Source organism: Botryllus schlosseri, chromosome 14, assembly GCF_051294905.1.
Source record: "Botryllus schlosseri isolate E-star chromosome 14, Bs_hap1, whole genome shotgun sequence".
Lineage (NCBI taxonomy): Eukaryota > Metazoa > Chordata > Ascidiacea > Stolidobranchia > Styelidae > Botryllus > Botryllus schlosseri.
Window position 1 is genome coordinate 13,283,944 of NC_137249.1, and position 17,693 is coordinate 13,301,636.

Consider the following 17,693-nt stretch of genomic DNA (forward strand, 5'->3'; position numbering starts at 1 on the left):
CTCCTATCGAGAGTTGACTGACTTGCCGCCAGTAATCTTCGATTCGACTCCAGTTCTTCTTCGTTGACTCTTCTTGTGGCGCGAAAGGAAACGATGGCTAAGGTTCAGGTTGTTAACGTAGAAGTATTGGATAATCCATCACCATTTTATAATCCGTTCCAATTCCAAATTACTTTCGACTGTATCGAAAAGCTATGTGATGACCTGGAGTGGAAAATTATCTACGTCGGATCAGCAGAAAACGACGAGTTTGATCAAGAATTGGACTCCGTCTTGGTCGGCCCTGTTCCCGCCGGCAGGCACAAGTTTGTGTTTCAGGCTGACCCACCCAACCCCGAAAAAATACCTCTACAGGATGCAGTTGGTGTTACGGTTGTAATAATCACCTGCACTTACCATTCGAAAGAATTTGTACGAATCGGATACTTTGTGAACAATGAATACGAGGATATGGAAATGAGAGAAGAGCCTCCCGAGAAGCCAGAGTTTGGTAAACTCACTAGGAATATACTTGACAGCAAACCAAGGGTGACTCGTTTTAAAATAAACTGGGACGATAAACCTGATTCAGAAAACATGCAGTGCTCCAACGAGGAGAATATGATGCCGTCCTCACCCCAAGTAAACTTTGGAAGCTCGATTGAGGATGACGGTCAAGATCCTGAAGTTTTTAAAACCCCGAAAGGGCCATTAGGCCAAATCGACAGTAATGCTTCCTATGGCAGTGTTGATATGCCGGTGAAACCTCCAGTTTATGAAAACAGTACAGACTCGATGGATATGCGAATGTTTGTAGAATAGGCTAAAGCTTAGGACACCTATCTCCTGGCGATATAGAATTGCGTATCCGTCTACTACTGTAACTGTCGCACAGGAATTGCCGAGTGGTTATTTCAGTGGTCGTGTTCGCAGATGTGTATTCTCTCGTACGTTGCATCCATCCCGATCCCCTATTTTCAGTACCTGTCTGTAACTAGATGAATGTATCAGACACGGGGCTGGTGTGGTTCTCGAACAACCTTAAGATATTTAGTTGTCTAAATATTTATCATCACGACATTTTAACGAAAAATAACATGGTTACATCTGGAATGTATTCATTGGTAGTGAATACATGCACTGCAAGCCGGTAATATACCAACGATGTGTTAGATGTCTGTATGCTTTACTGTTGTATGGAATTTGGCTACATGCTGCAAATTGTCTGTTATTCCACTTTTTGTTGAAATTTCCAACGTGGTATTTTCAAACAGCATCTGATAGTCAATATGATTTGGCCTGCAAGTATGTTACTGCCATATGTACTAATTTCCATGTGTGGCCTATTATGTGCTATCATATTTGCTAAATTGTTTAACTGCTTGGACCACATCTGCATGCATGGCATAGGCATTTTTAGCTGAACAATCATAATTCTGGAATGAGTTGTGTTCAAATCTCTCTTATCATCAGTAAAGTTGAAATCTAGTACCAATCAATCTATTGTAGAGATGTCATATCAAGTGACACCCATGATAAGATCGCTATGTGTGATGATGGAAGTTTTTGGCTCCCTCGTTTTTTAATCCGTGCGAGCATCGCAAGTGGCGCAATGTGTTTAATAATCCAACATTTTGCTAGTGATGAATATACTTGCAATTACATCATCCAGACTACTGCAAACATGTCAAATTATTATTCTGTTGGTGCAGGCCCCACGTAGAGTATAATACATGTGTGGAATTGGAAACATTCAGAGATAATGGCTGGGTCACAGGATGACGTTACATTCATTCTTTGTATATTTCGTATTTTCGCGTTGTTGTGAGGGACTGACCTTTCTTATTTTATATTTATGTCCATTTTTGCACAGTTTGTAATTTAATGAACAATAAAAGTTCATCAAGAGATGGTTACTAGCTTTAATAACTTCAAAGATCTGAGTTCTTTGGTGTTCCAGCGCCAAGTGAGTGTTACATGTTACAATATGATCATACTACGGTATATAAGTTACTGCTGCGCTGCGTTATATTCCTCCAGCAGTGAAGATTATAGAATACAATTTTTAAAGTTGAACCTGCAACTGATTGCACACTGACTGTGACTTTATCACAAAGTTAGATGGCTAGCTTGTCCAGGCACATTGCAGCAGCGAGCGACACATTTGATGTAAAGGTTAAATGTTAGCATTGAGACAAAAGACAGAATTCAATCAATTATGCTGGTCACGGAAAGCAGTTGGACATGGAACTGGTGGGAGCCAGCAGTAAACTCCATGTGACCATCAGTTATATTGGAATGTAGCTTGGTCATGGAAATGTTCATGGTCAAATGACTAGATTTATGGCCATCTTGCTCAGGCTGGCCAATTCGTGATTCATTTAGTGACGCAAAAATTCCATCAATGCTTATAGATTCCTCTTATCATTTTCTAGTTTCCCATTATGCTAGAGCCCTTGGCGGGTAGGGCTGGGCACAATGATTCGAGTACTCGAATCTGAATCGAGTATTAATTTTAAATCGAGTCGAATAGTAAAAGACGATTCTTTTGAGTACTGAAATTATACGCTCCTCACCACTGAAAGTTGATTTATCAACGAGGAGTTTATCAAGGATCAACGAGTTTATGCTAATTTCACTGTTGGAGCCTTGAAACCTTGATCGGCCGTATCGTAGCATACGAAACATGAAGTACAAAGCTACGAATGTTACTGGAAATAGCACATTTCCGAAGTCATGATCATCCCACAATATTGTCACCAAGTGCAATGAAATCGGTATGGTCGAAAAAAATAACTAAGTATCCTTAATATGATGGATAACAGGCATTATATTATTTGTGGTCGCTTAAAAGGTACATATTTGAACTTTGACAAATAATAGTCTGCTTCGACGTCATAATGAGTCATACTCGACTCGAAGCATTTTACGTGATTCAGAATCGAATCACTCAGGTACCGTACTCGATTTTGCCCAGCCCTATTGGCGGGCTGCCCTAAATCGAGTGACCCAGTCTGTTGGCTGCAGAGATGGTTCAAGTTGCCAGCGCTTGTCAAGTAAAAGTAGTGCAAAAAATTTCCAGTCAATTACAGTTCGAAATTACGTTTCTACTGCAAGCCTGAACTAGTTCAAGTGGAAGTAAAAGTTGATGGTCTGGAAAGTACTTATGTAGGTTTAAAAAATATATTTGGTCCCATATTATAGCTGTTTAATTATAGGTGGCTACTTGGCGAATTACAAGTTTCATCTTTGCAAATTAAGAAAATTCATTGTTGGGAAGTTGGCACAAGGTCTATTTCTCCCAGTTGTTACAATTTCACTCAAAAAATTGAAATGATCACAGAACCAACAATTTCGCTTTCGTCAAAACCGTGATGAAGATGAAGTTTCCAGCTAACACTATCAATTTGGAACTAAGCGACATATTACCTGAGGACATCAAGGAACAGGTGAAAGAAATGGCTCCGAAATTTCAGATGATGACATGACGAATATATCTCATTTCTGCGAGCAAATATTCAAAATCACAGACTACAGGGTGCAGCTTTCCAACTGCCTTATGAGTCGCAGTCGCATGACCACAACCGCACCAAATTTGAATATTCTTGTTTGAGAATTGGTCGCTGCCGAATTGATTGCTCATGCTGGGTCACTAATGAATCTTACCAAACATTCATTTTCTACAGTGCAAATTCTAGGTCCCGAAAAGGCCTTGTTTCGCGTGCTCAAAACGGGGACGGAAGCGCCATAGTATAGTCTCATCTATTATTACCATTCTTAGTCAAATCCAGAATTCTAGGGTAGATTGTCAAAAGTTGGTTTTGCCACAAAGGCTTCTGTAAAAGTGGAAGTACTCTCTCAGAGAAAGATGGAAGTAGCACTTGAACACCTAGTTGAGCACTCGGTTGCTGACTACCTCTTGTTGTCACTGCCTTTTCACCCTGCCTAAATGGCTTCTTGTTCTCAAACCGTACTGGCTAATTGATAAAATTGTAAGGTTACCTAATTTAAGCCTTCACACCAAATTTGGTTCAATTCCAGCCAGTAGCTGCATTGCTACAGGAGATGAAAGTTTCGATTTATTATATAAAAATAAATTTGAAAATTTGTTGTTCACCCCATGAAAAATTTGGATTTGCATAAAATAGTATTTACGGTGGGCCCCACTATAATAACTAATTGCAGAATTTGTCACCGTAAATACTATTTTATTCATAATCCAGATTTTTCGACAGCAATAACTCCGCTTACACTGGCTGGAATTGAACCAAGTTTGGTGAACATTGTTTCTATAGACAACCCAACACTTTCATGCGGTGAACAGAAAATTTTCAAATTTTTCGTGATCTATTTTTATATAATAAATCGAAATTTCTTCTGTAGCAATGCAGCTACTGGCTGGAATTGAGCCAAATTTGGTGTGTAGTCTTAAATTGGGTAACCAGACAATTTTATCTAGACGTAGTACGATTGAGAAAAAATGTCATTTTTGAATACCGTACTCCTAATGTTCGGTCCTGAATAACTTGGAAACTTGATGGTAGGTTTCTAGCTGCGTTATTGCATTATGTATGTGGGTTGTGGAAACATGACAATCGATACATTGCTTAATATATGTTGAATAAATGAATATATATGGTATTGACGAGCAGTGGCGTGTCCAGCAGGCGAAAGATGCTGTGCTCTTTTCCGCTCCCACTCAATTTTATTATACTTGTGCATCGTGATGTTATTGTTACGCCCACCTGCCCCTTAGTAAAATTCTCTCCGTCCTAGCCAAATTGCGTTGGACTGTGGACATCTACAGTTCTACACGTTAAAAATGGTTGTCTTTTCCAAGACTGATAAAGTATTTTTCAACAGTCACTTGCTACGGAAATGTCAGTAGATAAACATTATCTAGCCCAGGGGTCGCCAACTCAAAACGGATCGCGGGCCACTTTTCAAATTACGTAGCGGCCGCGGGCCGCATGAATTCAAAGTCGATATAAAGTAGGCAACCATGTTTTAAAACTGTTCGTCAGTGCAACGCTGTGCTGCCTAACAGAGGTGACCGGTATGGCATCGTGACCACAAAAAAAGTAATATTTTATCAATAAAGGAATAAAAATACAACAAAGGATCACTGTCATCAATTTCATTTTATTTTGAGCTCTGAGCTGTGGATGATACCAGGAAACGCTTTTGGGGGCTAGCGAGATACGGTACTAGCAGAAAGACTATGTCAACATAGAGCTTGATCTTGTGGGAAGCCCTAAGCTAGTGGTTCTCGAACCTTTTTAGATATATGCCCCCTTTATAATACTGAAAAATTTAGCACTCCTCCTTATCGTCATATCACAAAATGCATCCATAATGCTAGCAACCCAACGGATAGTTTGATGGCATGGAAGGTTATGAATGTTGATGAGAGAATTCAATAATATGAATTCCTGATTATACACAGCGCAATGCCTAAAACTATGAATTCGAAGTAAATCGCGCGCAGCGCGAAAAAATTTTCAGTTGACCGCAGCTCCGCGATGCCTTCAGATGGTTTTACATCCCCACAAGGGGGGAGCGCATCCCAGTTTCATAACCACTGCCCTAAACCGTTTTCTAAGCGTCTCAGTCTTGGCAGTGTTTGGGCCATTGCGCATCAATTTCAGCATTTCAAAATGTTTTCTTAGCTTTCTCCGAAATCTCAAATTACGTGGCGGGCCGCAAAATATGACCTGGCGGGCCGCATGCGGCCCGCGTGTTGGTGACCCCTGATCTAGCCTATGTTATCAATCCCAGGCGGCGAATGGATATCAGTATTGTATTCCACGTCATGATCAGCCTGGATGACAACTGATGCTTGCCTCATCTCATTTTGTGAGCACTCTTGAGCAAGACCATGAAAAAAATTAATGGATCAAGTGACCCGTAATCACGAGCGTAAAGAAATGTCTCAAGACAGAAGCACCAGTAGAAAAAAGAATTGGTCAAATCAATATCAGACACTTCTACTTCAGCTCACAGCCAGTATAACCACCATGTTTGCAAGCAAATTGCAGGAGTGCGTTCCAATTATGATCCAGCTTCAGTAGGTTGGGATTGCCGATGATAATCAGTAGATCTCTTGCCCTGGTAATGGCAACATTAAACCGACGAAAATTGGACAGAAAACCCAGTGATAATTTGCTCGACGACGTGTTCTCAGCACCGTTATTTTCGCCTTGGGAACGTACGGTCGACACAACAATAACAGATTTTTCTTGGCCCTGAAATTCTTCCACTGACCCCACCTTGACGCCATGTGTGCTAAGTCCCTTTAGCAACATCCTGATTTTCTCGACTTGCTTTCTGTACGGCGTCACTACACCAATATCTGACACGTCGATCATTTGATCGCGGACCAACATTTTTACATAGCGAACAATCTGAACTATTTCTGCAGGGTTCATGAGCGATGGAGAATCCCGTTCTCTGACATGCTGACCGGCAACGCCGTGGAATATGAGAGGAAACCCTTTTCTTGGTAAGTAGGCCCAGTCTTTTAGGTTTGAATAATCTGCTGTCTCTTTACATGCCACTAATTCATTCCTGTAAAACAGACTTGATGGAATTTCGATCAGCTTGCAATGACTCCGGTAGTTATTCACAAGCTTTGTTATAAGGGTTGGGTCATAACCATCTGGGTATCGTTCCGAGTGTTGGTAGATATCCATCGTCATTACTCTCTCCAGAAGAGACACGCTCAAACCATAGGCACTTGCCAATGGTGACATGATTACGGGACCTAATTGTTGCGGATCCCCTGCAAAAATTAGTTGCGCGTTAGTCTGTAATCCGATAGGAATTAATATTTCTGGTTCAGTTGCCTGGCCTGCTTCGTCCATGCAGACATGCGTGAAATGATCCCCTGGCAGATTTAATCCGAAAAAAGCTCCCGCGTTAGTACAAGTTGTCAGGATGATGCGGTAGCGACTTGTCACTTCGATTTCCTCTTCGCTACGACAGTATTGAACTATTGATGGAGGAATACTGTTTTCCAGTCTCCTGATCGCATTGAAACGAGCCATATCTCCGCTTTGTATTTTTTCATACCTTGCGATTCTCTCACAGATCACATCGACTGCGCTGTTTGATGGTGCGCACACCAGTATCCTGCTACTTCGCGAAGAGAAGTACAATTGCAATATTACTTCGACAAGCGTCATCGTTTTCCCCGTACCAGGCGGGCCAAATATGATGTATGGACTGGAGCTCTCATTTTTCGCCAGGATTCTACAGACGGCTTGCTTCTGTCGAGCGTTCAATTTAGCGTTGAAAAATTCATAAGTGTCCTCTCCATCGCTAGCTAATGACGAATTTACACCCGTGTTATGATATTTGGACTCGCTGGGAAACAAAAGACCGTGCCAGCCCTGTCTTTGAGCCAGCCGTGCCGCGAAATGACATCTTCGAAATGGTACCCGTCCGTGTCTGAACTCGACATTATAGTTTTCCAGTGAATCGAAATTTTCCTGAAATTCAGCGTGGAATTTTAACAGTATTTCCTCGCTTTCTGGAAGTAAGTGATGAATAAAGCCGTGGTACTCTATGTCGGATCTGTTATTTGTGTGCAGGACTACGAGGTCGCTGACAGAGAGGTCAGGTTTGCCGTCTGCCATTCCGGGCACGTGCAAAGAAAGGTACTGACCTCTCCGTTCCAATCGGGCACCGCTAATTCCGTATTTGCGCATCTCAATCTCGTTGTGTATCTCTTCCAAATATAATAAGGCACTGAATCGTTCGGCGTAATTTTCCATTGACAGTTTTTCGCTCAATGAGGGTAGGATAGCAAGGATATCATCACCGTCCTCCACCTTTCGCCTTACCTTTTCCGGGACAGTGTACTTTGGCAGGAAGGATGGAGTGGAGCGTCTGGGAAAAGCTTTTTCTGGAAATCCTCCCCGCAGGACCCAATTTCCAGATTCAAAGGTCTGTGATTTTTGGTTGCTGTTTCGGGATCCCCGGCTGAGCAATCTTGTGGTTAAGGCCCTCCATATGCAATAATTATGTTTGATCTCCATCACACGAGCGGAAACTAAGTCTCCGCGTTTAGGAATGTAACCGTCCTCGCATGAACTCACAGATATCGAAACATCGTCGTTCACCCTACCCTCAGCAGTCTCAACTCCATTAGAGTTAATTCTAGGTGATGATGCGACTTTTCCTGTCAATTCCTTCACCCGTAATGGTCGCAGACAGGTAACCTCGCCTGTCGCAGTTAAGTCCAACCTGATCCAGTCTCCGATTGCAGGCTTGTAACCCTCTTGAACTTTGTCGGATGAAAATGTGAGACCTTGGTCCACGGTGATCCCAAGGTCATCGATTTGGGAAATGCAGCACACCGAGTGCGAATCTTGAGGTAAGGAGTTGTACAGCGATTCAAACTGCCGACTTTCATCGACATCAGTAATGAAAACACTCAACGCCCTCCATCCACAGTCAGGCAATCGCTCTATGTCCACGTTCACCTGCAGAGATGGTCAAAGTAATTATCGTTGGTACCCAAGTAGATGTTGAGGAATCCTAAATATCTGTTCAAGTAGAAGAAACTATTTCCAAAACATGTCAAAACGATTTAGATTAAGTAAAAAAGGGATCGTCTGAAAAGTACTCAAGTCAGCGCTTTTAGAAAGTAGACTTGGTCAGTGGGTTACACACTTCATTATGAATACAAAATGAATAAAACTATAAGGTGTGATTTTCAAAAATAAATTCAGTGTGGTACCAAGACTACACTGCACATGCACAGTTAGTATGACAATTTGGTTGGCCGATATATGAGCACGCGACACAATGGAAAACGACAGCTGAGCATGGGACACTTACCGTCAACCGGGGTGACTTTGATAGTCAGGGTGACTTTGATAACTGTGAAAAAAAGGTCATCACTCGGCTCGAGTCCCGAATTACCCACTCTTTACCTATAGTTCTGTAGTGTTGACTTAAATAAAACCAGTTTATACACGCATGTGCCCAGTTATCTATCTTTTAGGCCAAAATTTAATGTCATTTATGGTCTTTTGGGGCATCTAGGGCTAAAAAGGAAAACAAATTGACAAAACGGAGGATATTTGGGCAAAGGGAGGACATTTCTTCAAAATGGAGGACAAATCCTCCTGAGGAGGATGTATGAAAACCATAGTTCCAATAGCAAGTTTTAAAGCAGCGAAATATACGATCTAATAGTGTGGAATTCTGTAACAAGTTGGGGCTAGGATTAGTTCAGATCTGGGCGAACCAAATGCGTCCCGTGACGCGATTCTGACGGGCTCCTACACTAAACTTGGAAGTTATAAGATGAACCTACCTCTGGGAACAGTGTGACAATTGTGATAACCTGTTACATGAACTCTGTCTTGAGAGAGAAGGGAAAATCAGTGCAACTGCAAGTTCCAACTCTCAGAATTATGGTGGTGTCTGAACATCTCAGAAAACTTCTTATTGGTGGAGTAATTTGTGTTGGTGGATGTTTCTTTTATGTCTAGTATTATTTTTTAAACAATTGGTTATCAAAGAGACACCAATAAGGATTTCAATTTGATAACAAATTGTTTTTTCATGGAGTATCAAAGTCACCCCGACGCCGGGGTGACTTTGATATTTTTTTGACCTTTTAAAAAAGCATGAAGACAAAAGCTGATAAAAAAATGATTTGGTATATTGATAGCCAAGAGCCACATTGTTACTAGTTCAAAGAATAAGAAATGAAAAACCCCTTTAACCTACTCAAAACGTATCAGAAGTGCCAAAAACTATCAAAGTCACCCCGGTTGACGGTAAGCATGCGTCACTTAGGCATGTGATTTTTGAACCCAAAACATGACCCTGAAATTACCCCAATATATATCCTAACCCCAATCCTTACCCTAACCAAACCCTAAATCCACCCCTAACCCGTGATTTAACGAACATGCTCAAATGACCACCTCTACTCACCTGATCCCCTACTTTTGGCGGACGACCTCCGTGAGCAAACGATCCAACTGCTGATACATCAAAATATATAAAATCATCGATCACCCCATGTTCCTCACTGATGGATGTAACTGTTCCAACACGGGACGATCTTTCCTTGTTGTGACTACGATTTCTGCATTCTTTCGCGCATTGTGGAATGAATCGATGTACCCCTTCCGTTGAGATGCGTGTGGTTGATCGCAAGTAAGCCTTTGGTACTTTGCTGCATGCGTAATTGCCTGCTGTCGATTTGCTTACGTACGTTGCGATCGTTTCCTTTTTGCCTGAGTGTCTCATCGACGATAACAAATAAATCAAGAAACCTGCCATGACACGCTTCCAAGCGGCGTAATGCACAACTACAATTCAGTTTACTAGCATCCGTTCTACCGGAGGCTAATAGGCGGGATCCAACAGCGTGTTCTGGATTCACGTTGGGATTGTTGCGCTGAAAATATTTAATTTGCGGACACGGACTTTACTCAGTGAATACTTGTTATTTGTTGTGGATAAGATGGAATATGCACAGTATCCATTATTTATAATATGAAAAACTGGTTGATTTAAACAATACATTTACATCTGCACCGGTGGCATGGCTAGTAAAAATGTGAGGATTTCAGCTCAGTGATTTCAACCAGTTATAGATGTCCAGCATTATGACGTCATCATGATTTTAATGCGCTCATTTGTGATGATACGCCCGTCTCGATCATCATTGGTTGCCGTGTTCAATCCGTAATAATCCGAATATGTACTCGTTAACGTTTGTTTTGTACCGTTACTACCGTATCTAGCCCGTCTACTAGTTGTTTGTTTTTGTTATTATTACGTCATACAGACAAAATAGTTCTTACATTTCGAATTTGATTCACCCCATCACTAACGTTCGCTACTGATGAGAGTTAGTCGAAAAGCTTTTAGCGAATAAATTAACAATATGAAGTTATTGTTTCGCGTTATTCTGAAGTTCTGTACCACAAATCACTTGTTCAAATCCGTAATAAATTTGTTACTCTTGTGGTGAACAGGTGGTGTACTAGAGTTACCATACGTGCTCTTTTTAGAGGATTTGTCTTCTTTTTTGACTTTTTTGAAAGTGTCCTTGGAGGAAGTTCAAATGTCCTCTATTTTTATCACATTTTTGGTTAAATATAGGGCAAAATTCACGGAGTATCAACATTTAATTTTCAGAAAAGTTAGGTAAAGCCCAGAATTTTCGTCGCTCTTCGCGCACGGTGGATATGGAATGACCAATATGATTTCACGAAAGTATCAGTGAATATAATTTAGGTAGCGGGTTGCGTGGTTTTGTTCACACCGCATTGTCGCCCTATGAAACATTTATTCACGGTATATATGGCCCATCAAAGCGTTTGAAACTGATGTTTTGCAATCCAGCATTTACTTGTCATATCGTAGGCTTACCATATTTTGGAAATGTAAAAAGAGGACACTTTTTCAGAAATTTCAGACATGCAAATCTGGAGAAGAATTCTCAAAAACCGGTAAATTTTTCCCACTTCGTGATCGGTTGACTAAAAATAAAAGGTCATCACTACCGCAAAGAGCTCAAAATAACGTTTTGCTCTCCACATTGCTAGGTGGATGACTAGGAAAAAAAAGGTCTTCTTTTCGCTCAGACCTAAAATCACCGCTTTTCCCTCCGAAATACCCGCCGGAGCTTCACTTCTGCGCTAATTTGCGGCATATCACTCGCAATTTCTTCTAGATCTGACCTAAATTTTCAGCAAAAGAGGACAAAAGGGCGTCCTCCGAGGACACTTTCAAAAAAGTCAAAAAAGAGGACAAATCCTCTTAAAAGAGGACGTATGGTAAGCCTATCATATCGTATAGTCTGGCAGTCCATGACATGTCCTAATCTGAAACAGTGGACTCTGACTTTTTTGTAGCTTTAGACCTGTTTTAGCCTACAACCACTGAAACTTTCTGGACTAAAGACATGAAATACATTTTGCGCTTTTAGAAGTAATATCATCATCATTCATCATTGGTTTATTAGCAATTTTATCAGTTCAATACACCACAAAAATGCGATACAATGAAAAGACAGGAAGATGTCGAAGCGACAAGGAGTAGTCTATGGAATCTGACACCCACCTTGGCCTAGGCGATGTAAAGAGGAGGCATGCACACTGAATGAAAGTAAAGAAGATAGTATAGAAAAAGAATGCGACAAGAAACAGAGGGCGGCATGTCATGGGAAGCGAGATCGATAGGTCAGTCGTGGTCCGGTAATCTTGAGGATGGACTGTATTTATTTAGTAGTAATTGCTTGTATTTCGACTTGAATGTGGACATGCTCGTCGACTGTCGGATGGCCGGCGGGATACTGTTCCACACATCAGGTCCGGCATATTTGATGGAGCGATGATCTTTTCGGTCGATCATATGATATTTGGACGACGTGGACGCGCGTGTGTTGTACTTGTGCGCTTTTGATTCAGAGGTAAAGAAGTCATTGAAATATTCGGGGCAACGACCGCAGTGAAACTGATACATAAACTTGGCGATTTCTAGTTTCCGCATATCTTCTATGTTTAGGACGCCGAATCTCTTCAGCAGCGACTTATTGGATGGGCAGCCAGGCCCCTTTGGGGCCCTAGCTATGATTCGGAGTACTTTATGCTGTAGTTTCTGCAGTGGCTTGAGTGCAGTTTTACTGGCAGCCCCCCAACAGAGGATGCCATAATGTAGGCCTATTTATGTTTCACTATCAATTCCCAGTAGATATATCATACTTTGAGTTCTAATGATAGTATCAGTTATTTTTAGTAATGCCTTTAATTTCCGGAAATAAAGGTACACGGCATTTTTACGATCCCCCATATGTTTTATTAACGTTTACTAATCGCGCCAAGTATTTACACCGTATCCGATACAACTTCTCCGTATTGCTCTTCGACTAAACTATACGGGCCTCATAATATGGGGGAGGGTGCCATACGATGATGTTTTCTAAAACGTGCTATTCGAATAAACAGAGGATTAATATCGCATTTCCATATCAATACTATCATTTTCATCCCATCATGCGGTCGAACGCTTATATGCTGTTGAAAATTGGATACCTCCTGGTATGCATCTATATCAGTGGTCGGGAACCTATGGCTCGCGAGCCATATATGGCTCTTTTGGGTATAAGATATGGCTCTTTGAGAAATTTATATTTTGCACCTAATTTATCAATATTGCAGCAACTTGACAGTATATTTTCATGACGGCGAGAATAATTATTCTCGTACAGCATGAACATGTGTTTGAGATGTCCAGGCAGTGGGGTATCCACGGTTAGGGGAAGGACTGCCCGCTTTTCAAACTCCCCAAATATACGTTGCTGCCGCGCCGGCGACTAAGACCACTCGCAAATTCGATCTACCCACCATCGCGCGCCAAGAAATCGCGGATTGCACGATACCTTGATTGGCGAAAGAGTATAGCAGAGATGGCGACGCTTGTAGGACAATGCAATTTCGAAATACACATTGCCTTCCTGATCTACACCGATAAATAAACTGCCTTGGAAGAGACATTGGCAATTACAAATTCAAATTAAAAGCAACGCTATCCGTTTTCTTGATTGGTTAGTAGCTTTCTAGCAACGCCGTAAAAATGTAGGTGTGTAACGTAACGCAACGTTACGAGGCGGCATATATATTTAGAAGGCGATCAATACTTAAGATTTTCAGAATCAGCGCGACAAATGCATGTGATTAATATCAGTGATTATAAATTCGAAGCTATTCACGATGTGATGCGCTGTCACAGGTGAGGCTTGGCCCGTCTGTGCCTCATCTGAGCATTACCTCTCCTTTCGTGCTTTATTTTCGAACAATAAATATGAACATTCCGTGAATTTGGTAATAAAAATGTAAGAACTAGTCATTAATAAACATCGATAGAAGATAACAATAACCATTGAAGGGTTCACGATTTTCCTTCACTCATCCCCAAGGACATCTAGAGAACTGCCTGACTTGCCTCCCATAACCCGACGTCGCTGTCACACGTTGGGTATGTACTGCTAGTGACCATGTTTGGCTCCACCTACCCATGTGGGCAGAAAAATATAGCGCACACTACGAATCCCATATATTAGTGCTACCAATTAGGGTTGGGCACAATGCTTTGAGTACTCGAATCTGAATCGAACAATAATTTTAATGATTCGAGTCGAGCGGTAAAATAAGATTTTTTTCGAGTACTGAAAATATACGATCCTCGCAACTGAAAGTTAATTTACTAATGAGAATTATGGTTTCGATACTATTTTCCACTGAGGAACCCTTGAAACCTTGATTGGCCGCGTCGCGGCATACGAGACATAGTACAAAAAACCTACGAACGTTACTGCAAATACCACAATTCCGAAGTCATGATCATTCCACAACATTGTCAAGAAGTGCAACACGATGGAAGTATATTTAATGTGACGGATACCAGGCATTGTATTCGTCGTGGTGGCATAAAAGGTACATATTTGAACTTTGACATAGTACATTCTGTTGTGATATGACATAATTGAATGATACTCGAATACTCGACTTGACTCGAAGCACATTACTTGATTCAGAATCGAATCACTCGGGTACTCGATTTTGCCCAGCCCACTACCAAGTATGAATACGCCAAGGATGTTCAATTGTGACGTAACAGTTGATTGGCATGTATGGCTCTTTCGGAGTTACAATTTCAAAATATTGGACCAATATGGCTCTTTGGTCGAGAAAGGCTCCCGACCATTGATCTATATGAATCAATCCCTGCACCTTTCGCATAGCTCAATTTGCAGCTTCTGACAATCAATGCGAACGAATTACGATCGTTTTCACATCTACTGACTTACTTGTGTAGATTTAAAGTCCGTCAATTCTACTTCAAGTAGTTTTAGGTTGCTTATGGGAGAAGTACTTCTACTCGTACTTGAGTAGATTTTTCCGTCGCTACTTCTTCTACTTGAGTAGCGATCTTGACTACTTTGACCACCTGCCTATACTATTGCAGCTATCCAGCTGTGATCACTGGCCCATGATATTTCGCTAAGTCTCGAATAAGAAACTACTTCTTGTTGTGAGTACTCGAGAGTCGAGACTCGTATATAAGTGTCTGTAACAAGTGTTTTAGAGGATTATTGATTGAGACTCTATACGCTACTTACTGCATCAACGTTTGAATAAACCAATTGTATTGAGCATATATATGTTACGAAGAACTTCACCCAAGGAACAGCTTCTCGAGATAAGTATTGTATAGCCGAGCACCGAGACGATTGGATAGCTATACTTTTATACAGATCATCAGAGACAATAAGCTTTAATTCCTACACGATATTTCATGTCTGGCGAATAAAAGAATTTTCTCTCTCTCTCTCTCACACTCATTGGATTTTCCAAAGTTCTTTTGTCGACAAAGTAGTTTTGGAGTATGTTGGAACCCCCTTTTTTGAGTGAAATTGTCATAACAACATGGCATAGCACTGGTATCACTTCCGCTTGAAGTAGCTTTTACATCTCTTCCGCTACTTCTACTTGTAATTTATAGTATTTTATATCGTGGTACCTATATTTTTTGGCTACTTGTACCAAAGTTGACTACTTTGAGCACTTCTACCAGATAAGCCACTGCGCCAGACACATAAATTTGGTTTCGAGGACAATGCAAATGTCGCATCCCTGAAATCCCGTCTATTTCAAATTCACGAGGATCTCACCTCCGCTGCAAAAGTTATAGGCCACTACGTGAAAACATGTTTATTACCCAGGAGGTCGGATTGAGGTCATTTCTACACCAAGCCTATTATATATCTTTGAGAAAGCATTTTGGAAATCAAACCTATCTAGTGTATTTCCTCTTTCCACATAGAGCGTACCGATTCGCAATTAGATTTGGATCAGTAGTGATCGGGAAAGGCAAACTACACCATATATAACAATTGCAATTTATGCCACATGTACAGACTCTATGCGCAGAATGTTCGATCCAACAGATATAATCCACTCATTATAAATATTTGGCCTGTACGGCGTATCTATGTAACAGAGACATTTGTAGTATTTGCAGGCTTTCTGAAATCTCTGTAGAATACTTGAGCTTCGTTTTGAGCCATCGCCGTGAAATGCGCCGTCGCTTGTTGCAGGAAAACCAAGTGAGAAATCAGGCAAATTGTGAGAATAATCCATACGAATAGTCCGATCACCACTCCGAAAACGTTTGAAATTTTGACTTTTTCTAAAAGGACTTTGACTTTGATTTCGTTTGATTTCTTTTTTTCCTTGTTAACCTGTAAAGTTAATAAATTATGCGCCAAATGTATGATAATGCAAAATCCCCCGCTTTTCGCTCACCTGCCATAAGTTGTAGAGGGACCAAATCCCAAGCGGTGGACAGCAAAGAAGTGCTACAAAGATGCTGTATGGCAGGCTATCCTCTGCGGGCAATTTCTCTCTCTTCAAACATTTAGATCAAAAGTCATAAAATACGAAAACTTATTAGCCCGTGCGATGCTAGAGTGATTGGCGAAGCGAGTACAACGTGTAGTGCCGGGTACACTGTGGGCGACGCCCTCTCTTTTTATACAATCCCTTAAAAGACGTGAAGATACATACATAGGCCGAAATATGTGCGTACCCCAGAAAGACGCCACAGACAAGGATCAAAAGGACGAGCCGTTAGTCACAGTATTGAACTATCAAAGTAATAATCAATCGACGCAAATCACGCAGAGCGGAGTCGAACAGACACTTCTATACCCTATAGCTCGATACTAGCATATCGCTTACTCACAAGTTTGGTAATGGCTTGATTACTGTTTCCAATCTTTTGGAGTCTTGTTAGTGCAGACGGTCTGTTAGTCAAAGTATCCCCCATTTCGACTACTTGGGATCCCCTGAATCTAAATCATCCTTAGACTGTCCCTCCTGAATCTCACACGGATAGTCCAATCCAGAATAACTATATTGCTCACCACCAACCAGGATTACCCGCCGTTTACACCCACTTCAACATACTTGCACCTCTGTGATTGCTTGTACAAGGGTCTCTTGACATTCAATAAAGATTTTCACCACCAGCGGCGCGATTGCACATATAAATAGTGTTTATACGGCAGCTAATAGCAACTATCCTTGAACATTGAACAAAGAGTTTAAGTTTTGCGAACAATCACCATATATCTTCTAAGTGATAGCTTTAGTCTCCAACCTCTTAAGGGCTCTCAGGGACTCTAAATTTGTCGATTTGCTGCTAAATTGAACTATATGTTTTCACACAACAAACGTGATTTTTTTTCATCCCATAGTCACAACAATACAAATTGCCAACACAGCTCACTTGATTGTAAGCATAACAAAACGTAATAATCCTTTTGCAGTTGATAAAATGTATATTTCTTTTCAATTTGCTCACAGAATCGTTATAATTAGGGCTATATAATTATGTCAAAATTGTCTCAAAACTTTTTTAAAAGCATATAGTATGAATCGTCGGACGACTTGCACCAGAAATAGTCGACGGATATACGATATTGGATGTTTGAAACCCTCGATATCGCCGTCTGTTTAGCAGTTATAACACGTCCGTTCAATATCACCTGAATCGAATGCATATTCTGAGGATAATGACCGTAGACCGTAAAAATGCTGCATTGTGATGTAGTCCTAGTCGCGCTGTCCTCCATGGACTACTCTCAATGAGTTTGTCCCGTCAAAATATTTCTTGAA

The 17,693-nt window shown here is 41.0% G+C and overlaps 3 protein-coding genes across 3 annotated transcripts; 1 reads left to right on the forward strand and 2 right to left on the reverse strand.

The window, feature by feature from the left end:
• Window positions 1–1,852, forward strand: LOC145455291 (histone chaperone ASF1B-like). Its single transcript, XM_080333243.1, has one exon. It carries the CDS (start codon window positions 94–96, stop codon window positions 799–801), a length of 708 nt encoding a protein of 235 aa, XP_080189369.1. The 5' UTR covers window positions 1–93; the 3' UTR covers window positions 802–1,852.
• A 3,913-nt stretch (window positions 1,853–5,765) lies between these two features.
• Window positions 5,766–10,581, reverse strand: LOC145455290 (RNA helicase Mov10l1-like). Its single transcript, XM_080333241.1, has 3 exons — window positions 10,345–10,581; window positions 9,934–10,290; window positions 5,766–8,465 (listed from the first exon to the last, which is right to left on the reverse strand). Exons 2-3 carry the CDS (start codon window positions 10,282–10,284, stop codon window positions 5,967–5,969), a joined length of 2,850 nt encoding a protein of 949 aa, XP_080189367.1. The 5' UTR covers window positions 10,285–10,290; window positions 10,345–10,581; the 3' UTR covers window positions 5,766–5,966.
• Window positions 10,582–15,710: 5,129 nt separating this feature from the next.
• On the reverse strand, window positions 15,711–16,985 carry LOC145456235 (uncharacterized). Its single transcript, XM_080334313.1, has 3 exons — window positions 16,759–16,985; window positions 16,320–16,421; window positions 15,711–16,255 (listed from the first exon to the last, which is right to left on the reverse strand). Exons 1-3 carry the CDS (start codon window positions 16,840–16,842, stop codon window positions 16,004–16,006), a joined length of 438 nt encoding a protein of 145 aa, XP_080190439.1. The 5' UTR covers window positions 16,843–16,985; the 3' UTR covers window positions 15,711–16,003.
• Window positions 16,986–17,693: the final 708 nt, after the last annotated feature.